The sequence below is a fragment of the Oreochromis aureus genome, linkage group 17 (genome assembly GCF_013358895.1).
Source record: "Oreochromis aureus strain Israel breed Guangdong linkage group 17, ZZ_aureus, whole genome shotgun sequence".
Taxonomy (NCBI): domain Eukaryota; kingdom Metazoa; phylum Chordata; class Actinopteri; order Cichliformes; family Cichlidae; genus Oreochromis; species Oreochromis aureus.
The window spans coordinates 34,428,349-34,441,641 of NC_052958.1; the positions used below are offsets into that span (position 1 = coordinate 34,428,349).

The 13,293-nt window shown below is 41.1% G+C and overlaps 1 protein-coding gene across 1 annotated transcript in view; it reads left to right on the top strand.

The window, feature by feature from the left end:
* The window catches only part of ror1 (receptor tyrosine kinase-like orphan receptor 1), a 135,020-nt gene that overhangs the window by 100,083 nt on the left and 21,644 nt on the right, over nt 1–13,293 (top strand). The window contains exon 4 of the mRNA XM_039601481.1: nt 100–139. Within this exon, the coding sequence (XP_039457415.1) occupies nt 100–139 (40 nt within the window). The remainder of the gene's footprint in view (nt 1–99; nt 140–13,293) is intronic.

Below are 13,293 nucleotides of genomic sequence, written 5' to 3' on the forward strand. Positions count from 1 at the left end.
AGCTGATTCTTCTTGTAGCTGGCAGCTTGCACAGAGAAAAATCTGGGAACAATATTGTTTATCCTGTAGTAAAAAAAATCCCCTTGTCTTCTTTTCCAGATCCAGATCCGCTCCCTACGTCTCTGCCAAAAGAGCCCACGTAAGTCGCTTTTCCTCTAACCATTTTTCTCTCTGTCAGTCTATTCATAATGTACTTACCACAATACAAGAGACAGCTTCAGATGAGTTAGTTTGTGAGCAGATCCCAAACACAAATTGCAGATTATGAGAGAATTCCATTTTACATATTACTGGAGCTTTAAAACTAAAGAAAGACCTGCTTGTGCATGGGTCACAAGCACCTCGTCGGTTTAGGTTATTAAAACATGCAACTTGCAGGTCTTATGAACCAAAGAGATGATAAACACTGTAATTTTGTTTAATATTTACTCTGATAATCATTTTAACTAAATTAGTGTATGGAGCATTCCTACTTTATACTAAAGTCTGCACATGCAGTTTTGAAAGTGGAAAACACAGCGATGATTTGTATGTCCATCTACAACAATTCAATGCTGGTTTGCAAAGAGCTACCCTAAGACGTCCTATAAAGCATATTCATTGAGTAATCACTCACTTTATAACAAGGCCTGGTCTGTAATTTTCCATTTTATTGGTACAGGTCTCATGGGGAACTAAATGAATATTTAATATGAGCCTTTAAAGCTCACATCTCTCTTGTTCTAGAAAGCTTTTCCACCCAACTGTAGACACGCACATGGTCCATATTTGAATATTTCAGTCCACGGTTTGGAATGTGGACTGTCGGGCCGTCACACACACACACACACACACACACACACACACACACACACACACACACACACACGTTCACGGTTTGGGGAACAAAGCAGACACTGACGCACACAGTGCTTTGTCTCTATATATAGCATCTAATACACTGATCCTCATATTGGAGAAATTGGGTTACTTTACTTGCACACAGAACAACTTTAATCAGAAAACCGGGTTTGGCTCATAATGTCAACAAATGCGAAACCTGTGCCATTCATTCAGCTTTAGAGGAATGTGAATAAAAACGATCCAGATCCATACCAGAATGCCCACGGTACATCACTTCACCAGTTTTATGAAATTGGACCTGCTATTTTTTTGTGTTGACAAAAAAAAATGCATTGAAAGCATTGATCTGATTTCAAGTCTATAATTAAGTTAGAAAGAAGACGTTCCTTAATGACAAGTTTGAACACCTCAGGATATACATCAATAACGATGGTGTTCGACAACTATTCACTAGCTGGGCCCACGTCCTCATTTTAGGTTTGACAGCGTTTTAGTTGGTAAAAGTGAATGCTTTGACATGAATTTAGCTGCGGTTTGAGGAAGGCCTCGAAGGGGACTGGCGACGGCTCCCGGGAATGGCAGATCCCCATGCACTAAATAGAAATGAAGAAGTTAAAGAACTGAAAACAAGGAGGGAGGGAGGGTGGGGCAGGTAAACGAGAATGAACAGCTTGCAGAACTGGGGAAACCTATATAGATGACAACCGGAAGGAGCGTGTTTGGAGGGGCGTTCCCGCTCCTGAAATTCCGATACATAATCTCCAATAGAATAGTTTCCAAAGGTAGCTGCATAATCAGAGCCCACCTTCACTAACTTCTGATGCAAACCCAGTCATTCTGCCCTGTAAGTGGGCCTTAAAATTTGACAGAAACAGCTGAGTTCAGAAAAGATCCAAGCGAGTTAATAAAGAGTGAATGAATTCTGTCTTCTGGTGACCTTAGTCGATTACTTGAACTCTCCTTTAAATAATGCTGTCTAAAAAGACTTGCATATTTTGCAAGTGGTTTTTTGTTAAATGATACTTTACAGTCACCTAATTCGATACCAGCAGCAAAAGCACCCACAATGCCAATCCTCTAATATGAACATGCAAATAAAATTAAAGGAGGCCTTAAGTGGCAAATAAAAACCAAGCTCTACAAAATTCTTTAAGACAGCATCAAAAATACGTTCCGTAAAACATTTTCATGTTCTTGGCACTCTAACGCTGCCCAAATCAAAATTTTCTTTGTGTCTGGCACGCTTCCTTCGTTTTGTTTGAACGTCTCCCCGGTTATTGGATAAAACATCTATGAAGTCTTTTTCAGTTCGTTTGATTCTTGCAGGATCAAAGGAGACGAAGCTGGATGATTTCCCCCAATGACATTATGGCGAGGCTCGCTGCCATGTTCCATGCGGCGTCCTGTGAATCAAAACTGCTGGCACAAAGCGCATGTCAGACACTTACTATATCCAGTCACACGCTGGCATGAGCGCGTGCGCGGCCTCATGCACACGCGCCGCGCTCCCTCTTAAAACATCTGTTTCTGCCGTTTCTTTTTGTTTACATGTTTTTTTGATGTCTTCCTGTGCAGCCAAATTACAGCTTTCACAGATGATGCAGTTGGTTCACAAAAGAATCACAATGCACTTTCTCAAGGGAAACATCAATAAAAAGAAGAAATTTCAAAGAGACTTTTGGCTTCGCAGTACTGTCGTGCAGCCGCCGGAAATAAACTGAAATGGAAAATTGAATGAGATTTCAAGTAGGAGGAAGTGATTTTAGCCTCCTGCTGCTTCATACTGACATTCACTCACCAGCCACTTCATTAGATACACCTTACTAGTATTTGATCAGACTCTCTTTTACTTCCAAAACTGCTTTAATTCTTGATGAGCAAAGCATGGCCGATTATACGATGCTATCACGTCAATATGGACCAAAATCTCTGAGGAATGTTTCCATGGCATTCCTAAAACTATGCTATGAGGGGATGGACATGGTTAGTAAGAAAACTAAGGCAGGCTGAGATATTTAAACAGCACTTAATTACTAAGTTACCTAATTTGTGCCAAGAAAAACCATAACACCACCAGCAGTTTGAACCATTAATACAAGGCAGGATAGAAAATTCTGACCACGCAGTCTGAGTGTTGTAGTAGAAGTTGAGACTCATCAGACCTTTGAACATTTTTCCAATCTCCTGTTGTCCCGTTTTGGTGAGTTTTCTTTGGGGGGGGGGTTGCCTGTCCCGTTTGGCTAAAGATTGTTGTCTGAAGGCCAAGAAAGATGCCAAGCGGCTTTACTTTACCAATTGGATCATCATGGCCTTGTCATATTGGTCCATTTGATTGACCTTTATTATAATTATGTATTTATTTGATTTGATTTCTGTTCTTAGCTGACAGGAGTGGAGGTCTTCTGCTGCTGTAGCCCTTCAAGGTTTGTGTTGTGTGATCAGAGATGTTCTTCTGCATATCTTGGGTATAACAAGTGTTTAGTTTAAATAGTTCTTTTTATTTTTTAAAACCTACTTTTATTCCTTGTTGTCGGTTGATTGTCACCTTATAGTCACAATGACAAAGTATCTTTCGTTACTTCTGCCTTCCCATGAGCCCATTCTTCGCTGCCCTCTAACATCAACAAGGCATTTTCTTTTTTTGTGTGTCATTTTCAGACCATTCTCTGTAAACCCTAGAGATGGTTACGTGCAAAAATACCAGCCGATCAACTCTTTCAATCATGCCACGTTCAATTTACCGTTCTTCCCCATTTGAATGCTTGGTTTGAAACTAGCACTTGAACAGGTGTATGTTATTATAACTGGGACATTGCCAAACATTCCAGTTGTCACACAAAACCACAATTTTCAAGTATTCTAGTTAAAATACATCCACGTGCTATCTATAAAAGATTTATTTTCATTGTAAAAGCGTCATTTTAAACCATGAGGTTTCTGCTCGTGCATCATAGTCACACATCATTTTATGGTAATGTTTGTTAACGTTTATAAACTGCTTTCAAAGGCTTTATACTAGTGATAAAATCCCCTAGTTTCCATCCAGAGTTATGTTTAAGTTGGCACAAAGAAAACTTTGATCCAGCAGAACACTGATCAGCCTGAGGCTTGAAAAGCTCATCGAGATAGCCCTTTAACAAACTAGACACATTGTACGCCATGGGTGTGGAAGAAATTACCTTCTCCTCGTCTTGTTTTCTTTTCTGTCGACTTTTAAAGGAAAGGGTTGCAGTGAAGCGGAAGCAGCACGAGCTCGAGTCATTACAGTCATACAGCCTTCATTTAAATAGACAGGTGCCTCCTTTGACAGCAGTGGAGGTGCGGTGGTGGTGGGCTGCTGCTCATCATTAGTGTCACGGCCAGCTTATTAGCTGTAAAGTTAGGGTGGCAGCCATCAAGAAGACAAGTTCCCCTAATGATGACACTTGGTGACCTTTGGCCACTTACCTCATACCACAGCTGTTCAACAATCAAAACGTCTGCTCCTTTAGAGTTTTCTGAAAGACATCTGGTTTAGGAGCTTGTCAGTTTGTGTGAATTGTATTCATTTACCCTGCACTGTTTTGTTTTTTTTCTTTCACCTCCTGCTCCCAAGAAGCTAAAAGTGACATCGGTGTTCTAGGGAAGAATTATCTGCAAGTATTGCTCATAAATTTTGGGGAAAATTTCTCGCCACCCACCTTGTTGAACCTGAACGCAAACTTCAGGTCCTCTGTGCTGTCTTTGCTTCAGCCTGGGCTGAGATTTCCATCCCCTCTGAGCTGAACTAAAAAGTATACACTCTGTGGTGTGCAAAGGATTACAGTGTGTGTCCCGAGGGTTTGGTTTTTAGTGCGGACAGCCTCGAGGTTTCAGCTCACAATCCAAGCAGTTTGTGTTGAATAGAGCTGCCTGAGACCAGAGGAAGGAAGTGCAGTAAAGCAGGTCTGAAATTAGGGGGGGAAAAAGACACGTAGATGATTGAGAGAGGGAAAGAGACATTTTAAAGTTTAAAGCATGGCATTTTGGAATGTTAAAGGTTTGGTGAAATGAAGATATTTCAGGGCTTCTGTCTTTCCAGATGCCAACAGCTAAAAATGAGAAGCACCAACAGATAGTCAATAATTAAATATAGATGTGTGGCATGTCTGTTTACTTACTCTTTCTGTTTCTGTTGTTCCAGGTATTGAGCAGTGGAAACCTGAAATTTTTTTAATTTTCAGCCGAAACATTATACCAGTATTGCAACCCTCTTAATTGCAAATGTTGTCATTTTGGGATACTTTTGCTAAGAGTTGGATGAGATGAGTTACATGTACATGATGTCAAGGATCCACGGCACACTGCTTTGCAGCCACTCCGGTTAGGCAGCTTTACAGCCGCCTCTCTCCAGTGTAGTACACACAGCTCTCCTGTCAGGTCCCGCCATCCCACGCAAGTAGGGAAGGCATGATTATACGATGAAAATCAGCTGTGTCGGTCAGCCTTCCCCTGACGCCACCCCTCCCCTACAGCTGAGCCACATACCACACCCCACCACAGTGTATTTTTAATATTAACTTATCTGTAAATTAGTGTTCGTCGGTAGTGCCTGTAATGTTATTTTGTCTTATGTGATGGATATATTGCACGAATCAGTTGCATTTTCAAACACCAGCGAAGCAAGCAAGCGCCACTGCTCTAAGTTTTAAAAATTAGATGTAAAACATCAACGTAGCTTGCAGCCAATGCAGCCATTGCAGCCAGTGTAGATGGCCACCAGGGGGTAACTCATGTGGTTGCAACAGACAAGTGTGGGCCTAACTTGTCCGAGTGCAGACCAGAAATCCTTCACTATTGTCCAACAATAAAATCGCAACACAACAATGTGAACTGTATTTTTGTTTTATAGTGATAAGCTGAAAGTGTTACTTTTGAGGCTTCGTATCTCTGTGTTTCCAGCTTTTGTTTTCACTTGTACAAACATTGTAGCTTTATATTTACAGCCATGCATGGTGTATTTTCCTCTAATATCTGAAAATATGCCTTCAGGTCCATCCTGTCATCTGTCCAAGTTAAGCTTCAACGCCTAATTGCTGTGACTTACTTTTGACTCGCATCAAATCTAAAGCACTGATTCAGTCCACAGTCCATTATTATATCAGCAGTTAGCATAATTAAGAAGCAGATTAGTGTGTCAGTGCTCCTGCTTGACATTCTCCTCCATCTTCTCTCCACCTTGGAGATGTTTTCACAGAGCCTGCACAAACACAGGGAGAGGGGGGAAAAGTCTCGCCTGCCAAAATTAGAGCGCCCCAACTTTATTCATTCCCTTTTTTTTCTGCTTGTGCACGGAGAGTGGGGTGAAGGGAGTGAAAGACAAACACTGTTAGCAGAGTAGGAGGATGATGGCACCATTAACATTTGGGAGTTGCATGTTTTTCTTTGATGCCGGAGTCCAGTCGGGGTCGGGGGCGCTCAGGTGTGATTAGCTGCGTGAGCCGGTGTGACATTCAGATGTAAGCTACAGAGGCAGTTAAATACTCCCAACAAAAGCTAGCATCTAGAGTCCCCACGCTGCGATAAAGCAACCTAAAAAAGCGGAAGATGCAGTTATTTACTCTCTTTTTCTGTCTGCATTTGAACGAGACTCACATTAGGCTGAACCTGATCTTTAAATGCCTTTTTTTACTTGAATTATAATGTTAAAACACTAAAGGGAGGCACTGAATGCATGACTTGGAAGTTTGCATCATTCATACGGTTAAAGCAGCTGTAACATATAAAACCTGAAAGATTTTTGTGTTGGTGCCAAACCCACAGAGGTATCGCCCAACTCTACATTTCCTTTTAGTTCTGCAGAGCTTTGACCCAAAACCCACAGTACAGTTTCTGCATGGAAGTGAAAGGCACACAGGTGTGATTAGCAACTAGCAGACCAGATATTTTCCTCAATAGTGATGGAGACCAAAAGCAGAGCTAAAATAATATTGATCATACATTTACTAGGTGACAAGAAACACAACTAACATAAGTTAAATGCTGGCGGTGTTTTGTGTCTGCTGGGATGTGTTTTCTCTCTTCCTACAGATTGGTTATTTCCTAATTCCTTTTCAGATTTTCAGAAACAGCAGCTTATATATGTTCCCCACCCCCAAAAAAAGATGTTGACTTACTGGATATACACGTTTTTAATCTGACAGAAGCAATAAACACACTTTACGTAACACAGCCGCCGATCCCCAAGTCTCTGTCTGTGTTTATAATACAGGGGTTTTCTCGCTGTTTGAAAAGATTAATAACACCGCACCCCGGCTGTCGAGGCTGTTTAAATTTCTCAAAACTTTCCCCCGCTGCTTTTCTCTCGGCGCTGGTAAAAAAAAAAAAAAAAAAAAAAGTTTAAAAAAATCACAAAAATGGCTGTTTTCTTTTTTCCTCCTTTCCCTCTCCTGTGCCTCCTTTCTCCTCAGTCCACTCTGTACCGAAGAATAAAAGAGAGACAGGTTTAACAGAGAACAGATTCTCTTGACTCTGTTTTCTCTGGCTCCTTTTTTTGGGGGGGGTCAGAGCTCTAACCTTTCTGCTCATTGCTTACACTCAATCTTCCTTTCACTCGCTTCGACGTATCCCCCTTTTTAGGAAGTGAACGGTTGAACGCGCTCGATGAAGGACACGCTGTGCTGGTTTACTCATCATTAGTGTCCATCAAGAGCTGAAAGTCTTTATTGTATCAATATTTTGTGTTGTAGTGAGTGTGTATATGTACATATATATATATGTGTGTGTGTGTGTGTGTGTGTGTGTGTAATATCTTTATTTACTTTTTGTAAGCTTGCGATTATTTTGCCAGTCGATTTCTCGTTTACATGTAACTTGATGACTTGGAGTGATTGCTCCAATCAGGTGTGTTTAACTGTAATATAGTGTAAACACACATTCAGTCTTAACTTTTCCTGTATGTGTGTGCGTGTGTGTGTATGTGTGTGTGTGTGTGTGTATGTGTGTGCGTGTGTGTGTATGTGTGTGTGTGTGTGTGTGTGTATACATACGTCCTCGGTATCTCAGTGTGCATGTGGCTGTGTGGCAAGAAACCAGCCAACACACTGTATAAGGCTCTGTAATTAGCCAGCTGTCAACACACTAGATTAAATTGACCTTGGAGCTGAGGAGACAACCGCCCGGAGGCGTGCTCCGCCTTTTAGCCTGCTGGCAATCCTGTTGTACACTCAAAGCATCAAAGGGTTAAAAAAAAAAAAAAAAAAATCCAGGAGCAATTTGACTTTGTATAGACGGGACCGTGGCGTGTGTGTGTCCCACCCTGCACGGTGCCGGGGCTGATTGACAAATTAGTTTGAGGAAGTCGTTTCCATAACGTGTAATGACTTGAAGATGCCACACAAAGTTGATGCTGTAGCTTGACGAGACTCGTGCGCCTGCAGTAATCAAAACAGACTGATTGAGCCCCTGAAACGTCTTTTCTTCCTCATGTAGAGCAGCTGTTATGAAATGTTTGTGCTTGCAATATCTGTGTAATTGGCATCGATTTATTAATACGGCTTGTAATTGCACACTTGATGTACGGCACTGTCTTCTAGGTGTGTTCTGCAAGCAGGAGGGGAGGATAAAGAGATGCCGTCGAGGGGTTTTTAATCTGGCAACGATGAGCAAAGCATGCAAAATTAAACCACAATTAAGCTTTTAAATTAAATAATTATTTAGGGAATCTATTACAGATTTTCAGCTCGCAGCTGTATCTTGCATTTCCCTCTCAAGATCTTCCAGCTCTTAGGCAACAAGAGACCGCAGTCACATAGTTTAATCAGTATAGGGCCATTTCTGTAGTGTGTTATCTTCTCAGTAAGCATTTCTTTTGAGTTTAGGCTCACCTATTGTCTTTGTGGTTACTAGCTTTTTTTTTTTTACTCTGACTGCAGTATTTTATGTGGTGCATTCACATTTTATCTGCTGCCTTCCAGTGAAACTCTGGGTAATTAAATTTTTCCACATATGAGATTGGCAAGTTTCCTTAAAAGTCTCTCTTGTTATTGCACAGCTACTAAGGTGCCTTATGATGAGTAGACCAGCCTGCTGAATGTGAATCTGCACCAGCTGGTTAACATAGCTTAGCATCAAAACTGAGGACAGGGAATGAGCCAGCCTGCTGCTGTCCAAAGTAAACAAAATCCAAACTGTTTGTTTAATCCATTGAAAACACTGAAATGCATCAACTGCCTTCAGGACTCCCAGAAAGCACCACACATAACCTCCTATGACCCTACAATCTGGGTTTTGTTTTTTTAAATCACTTTAGCTGTTTTACAGATAACACAATCAACATATAAAGTGTGAATCTGTGGTGTTGGACAAAGCCAGGGTAGCTGCTTCCTTTAGTTACGTCCTTATGCTAGCAACCCCTGGCGAGTCGCATTCAGCATACAAACGTTATTTCTTAACTTCAGGAAGAAGGTGAACATGATGTTTGGCTAACCGGTTGCCTTATTTGATATTAAAAAAACCCAAATGCATGCTAACTCTGAAACGAGGCACAAAAAGTGTCCTGTTTGTTCAGAGTGATATGCAGGCCCGCAATTTCAAAACCTCTCCTCCGCTCGCCCATTAACCCCTCAGCCCGCAGCATAGTGCATGTGCTGTTTTTGGTCACAATAGGCTCTTACTGAGACTGTGAACTTGTGTGCTGTATTGAGAAACCCTCGATTTTGGTTTCACTTCTTCGCACCTCGGTGCCAGTGTCAACACGGCTGCGGTTCTCTGATGCTGGCCAGGACTGATTATGATTTGCTCTACACCACAAGCATCGCACCCATTCAGACTGAGGGGATGACAGGCCCTCTCAATTTTTGGATGCATTTCTTCTTGACCACATGCTGATTTTCTCCAGTGCTTCAGACTAACACATGGGGCTCTTCTCTCTGTTTTAATTTTAGGAGTAGGGGGAACACATCTGTCACACTGAAAGTCTTTTTTCTTGCCATTCAGACTTGCCAGCAAATGGCTCTGTGAGTTTTCTCAACCTGCTTGCAGTTTAATTGGGGTAAGAGCAGTAGCTGGTGGACAGTCCTCATATTGCTTTATGTTTATCTGCCAAATGTGGGACACGAAGCGAGGAAACTTTCTTGGCAAAACGTATAAAAAGGTATTCTGTCCATGCTTGGGTCATTCCATGAAAGCCAATCAAATCCTCCAGCCTGACCCCAGTAAATTTAGTTTAGCTTAATTTTTCCGAATTACAGGCCTTTAAGGAGTAGCTTAAACTTTTAAGCTCTTTTTAAAAAAAAATTGTGTCCTTTTATCCAGTATTTGTGCTCCCACGCTTTATAAATACAGGAGATGGGCGTGTTAATTTCTCAGGGCAACAAACACACTTTTAGGTCTCTTAAAAACTGCTTTTATTTCTCACAAACTTTGACCATTAAAATCGTGAACCCTATCATAGTTTCTGTAAGAAAACTCATTCAGTTTAGTGTCTATGACATAGAGCAGGGGTGTAAAACATAAGGCACAGGGACCAGAATCCCTAACAAAGAATAACAGGAGCAAACACTGGTCCAGATAATGGTTATGTGTTTTCTGATAATTCACTGGTGAAATTTTCAAAAATGGGCATTCTAGTTAAATGTTTAACAGTCACATCAACATGTCAGACAGCTAAAAAAGCAAGTTATAGCATATTAAAGGTCTCCTTTTTACATGCATTTGCATATCAGGCTCAGCTTCTAGTCTAGTCGTCAAAACATGATCAGTAGGCGCTCTGATGCTTAGTGTTCAAATATGAATGTGTTTACTGTTCCACTTTGAAAAACAAAGGTTGTTCTACAGGGACATTTTGAACCCCTGTACTTTGCATAGATTGGGGCCTTTTTCCCCACAAGTAGGCGTGCAAAAATGCACACTCACAAACCGAGTCAAAGAAGTGCCCACAGAGTTACTCTTACAAACCCTATCTCTCTCACGTGTTTAGTTAAGTCCTCGACGGGGCTTAATTGCCGTCTTGTTTGGGATTCTTTTTAGCATGGTGCTGATTGATTGGGGATCAGGGCCCTAATATGGCTCATCGGGGACGGGCCCTTTTGACATGCCCTGGTCCCAGAGCACCAGCGGCTGTTTGAAATCAGAGATCCCGCCACAGCCTCCCTCCCACAAACCTCAGCTAAATGCTGCCCAACACACACACGGGGGTTGCCATAAATTCTATACGGCCTTAGCCATTAAAGCAATTTCCATTATTAGGCATTAGACGCGACGCACGTCTGTCTTTACACACATTATGAGTTTTCATACAACGGAGCTTTTGCACACATGCTTGGACAAGGCCCACTTCCTGTTTCCTGTTTCCCATGTTTCCTTGTGTTTGTGTGTTGGTGATCCCATTGGCAGGTCTGGTCAAGGTCAGACCTGGTAAAGTCTGTGTTTTAAGGTGTGTGTGTGTGTGTGTGTGTGTGTGTGTGTGTGTGTGTGTGTGTGTGTGTGTGTGTTTGTGAGAGAGAGAGAGAGAGAGAGAGAGAGAGAGAAAGATTTTGTGAATCACAGATTCTCCCTGAGGGTTAGAAGGTCTACACAGGGTATTTGGGTTTTCCCTGAACTCTGCCCTAAACCTCCCATGAACACACACACACACATATACTCTTTTGCACAGAAAAAAAGGCAACTGTATGCAGAGAAAGTGCTCTTTCTTTGCCCTTGGTGGTGTGTGATAGAAACAAATGGGCACAGTGTACGTTGTGTCTATTTCGAGGTTATATAGAGGCTTTTGTTAGCAGTTTAGATCGCTGTCCTGCGAGCGAAAGCCAGATGACATGCAGAATTTAATGTGATCAATGCAGTTTGCGCTGAGAGTGTTATTATCTTCCATCAGTTCAGGTCAGTTTATCAATCAGTTTAGCATTTATTAGTCCTGGCGCCCACCAAATTGCATGCATGTGACCGAATGGCATTCAGGGTTTTGATAAAGTCTCCTTTTCTGAATTCTCTTGAAAAGCTATGAACGCAACCTCACTGGACCAATTATACACTTTTATTAGTGTCAGTCAGAGGCAGAGAGCCCAGATCACATATGTTTTTCTGTTTTGATCAGATTCATTCACTTCTGTGAAATGATGTCAAACTCATCTTAGGTGGGCCAAGAAGTGAAATCCATGGATAGGGTGAGGTCCAGTATGAGCAAATTTGGGCTTCTGGAGCCTGGTGACAAAACAGATTAAATTATGTTTCTTTTTCCAGCCTGTGTTCTCCTCTGTTTTTGTAAAGACTGTAAGAGATATCGTGTATGCCTAGAGTTTACACTGCTCCTGAACTTTAGGAATTTTAAAGTGGATTTTAGAAAATGCTGCTGACCCAGTCTTAGCATGAAATCTCTTAGTCTGTGTGGTGCAAAATGAGACACAGACACCCATGTTCATAACTGAGTCCTATGAGTCACAAATGAATCAATCACAAAAATCATTACAACTGGGATCGCATACCTTTATGATTTCACCCCTCCCCATTGCCATTGCTTTGTCTGACCACTGATAATGCTTTCTGTGGCACTCTGATACATTCTAATTATACACTTTGACACTTTCACATCATCGTCAGTCCAAAAAAACTAAAAAAAACAAAGCCTCCAAAAGTTAACCCACTCAATACATTTATTTTAAGTGTGTTAAGTGTTTTATATTTATATATTTATATTTTTTTATTTACACTATGTAGTAATATGTGGAAAAGCAGAGATATAACAGGATATCCATTTTTTTATAAAATGTTAGAATCTAAAAAAAAGTTTCATTTGCATTTGTTATTCAGAAAATGTTGAGGACTCGACCGCCTCAAGAAGAGCTACAGTGAAATTCTTTGCTATTAGGAGATCATTTTGACTTCATGTCTCCTGGTATAAACACAGAACTCAAAGAATTCCTATTTTAAATTGATGGGGAAATCCCCCAAACAGCCAGGAGGGTTGTTTTTGCGGTCAAGCCAGCAAACACTTTAAACAGTTTTCATCTGATATGACCTGTGATTCCATACATGCCATTTCCATGTCTAAGTAAACAATCAAATTAAAGTTAATTTAGCTAATGCTTCAAAATAACTCCCCAAATATGTGCCTAGTGGTGTTTCGCGATAGCTTGCTTCTAGAGGGACTTTGACTTTGTTATAATGCAGCTTTGGCTGATAAGCAGTTCGTGTAAGTCGGCGAGGTTCATGCATGCACAGAAACCTTTTGGTTTGTTGAAATACTGCAATGTTTCCTCCATCACAAAAAGGTTCTGTGAACATACACAAAGTTGCGCATACGTGCACATATATCAAGCATATTGTAAATATATACGACAGCTGTGAGAGGGTTTGCCTGGCGCTTTCACCAAATGAATAGTTGTGTTTGTTTCTATGAGTGCAGCAGCCTTAACTTATCTTATTATTGGAAGGTTGGACCTGGAAGACAAGTCATATCCCTTAAAATACCTTCAGCAAAACCATTTTTGAGTTCTT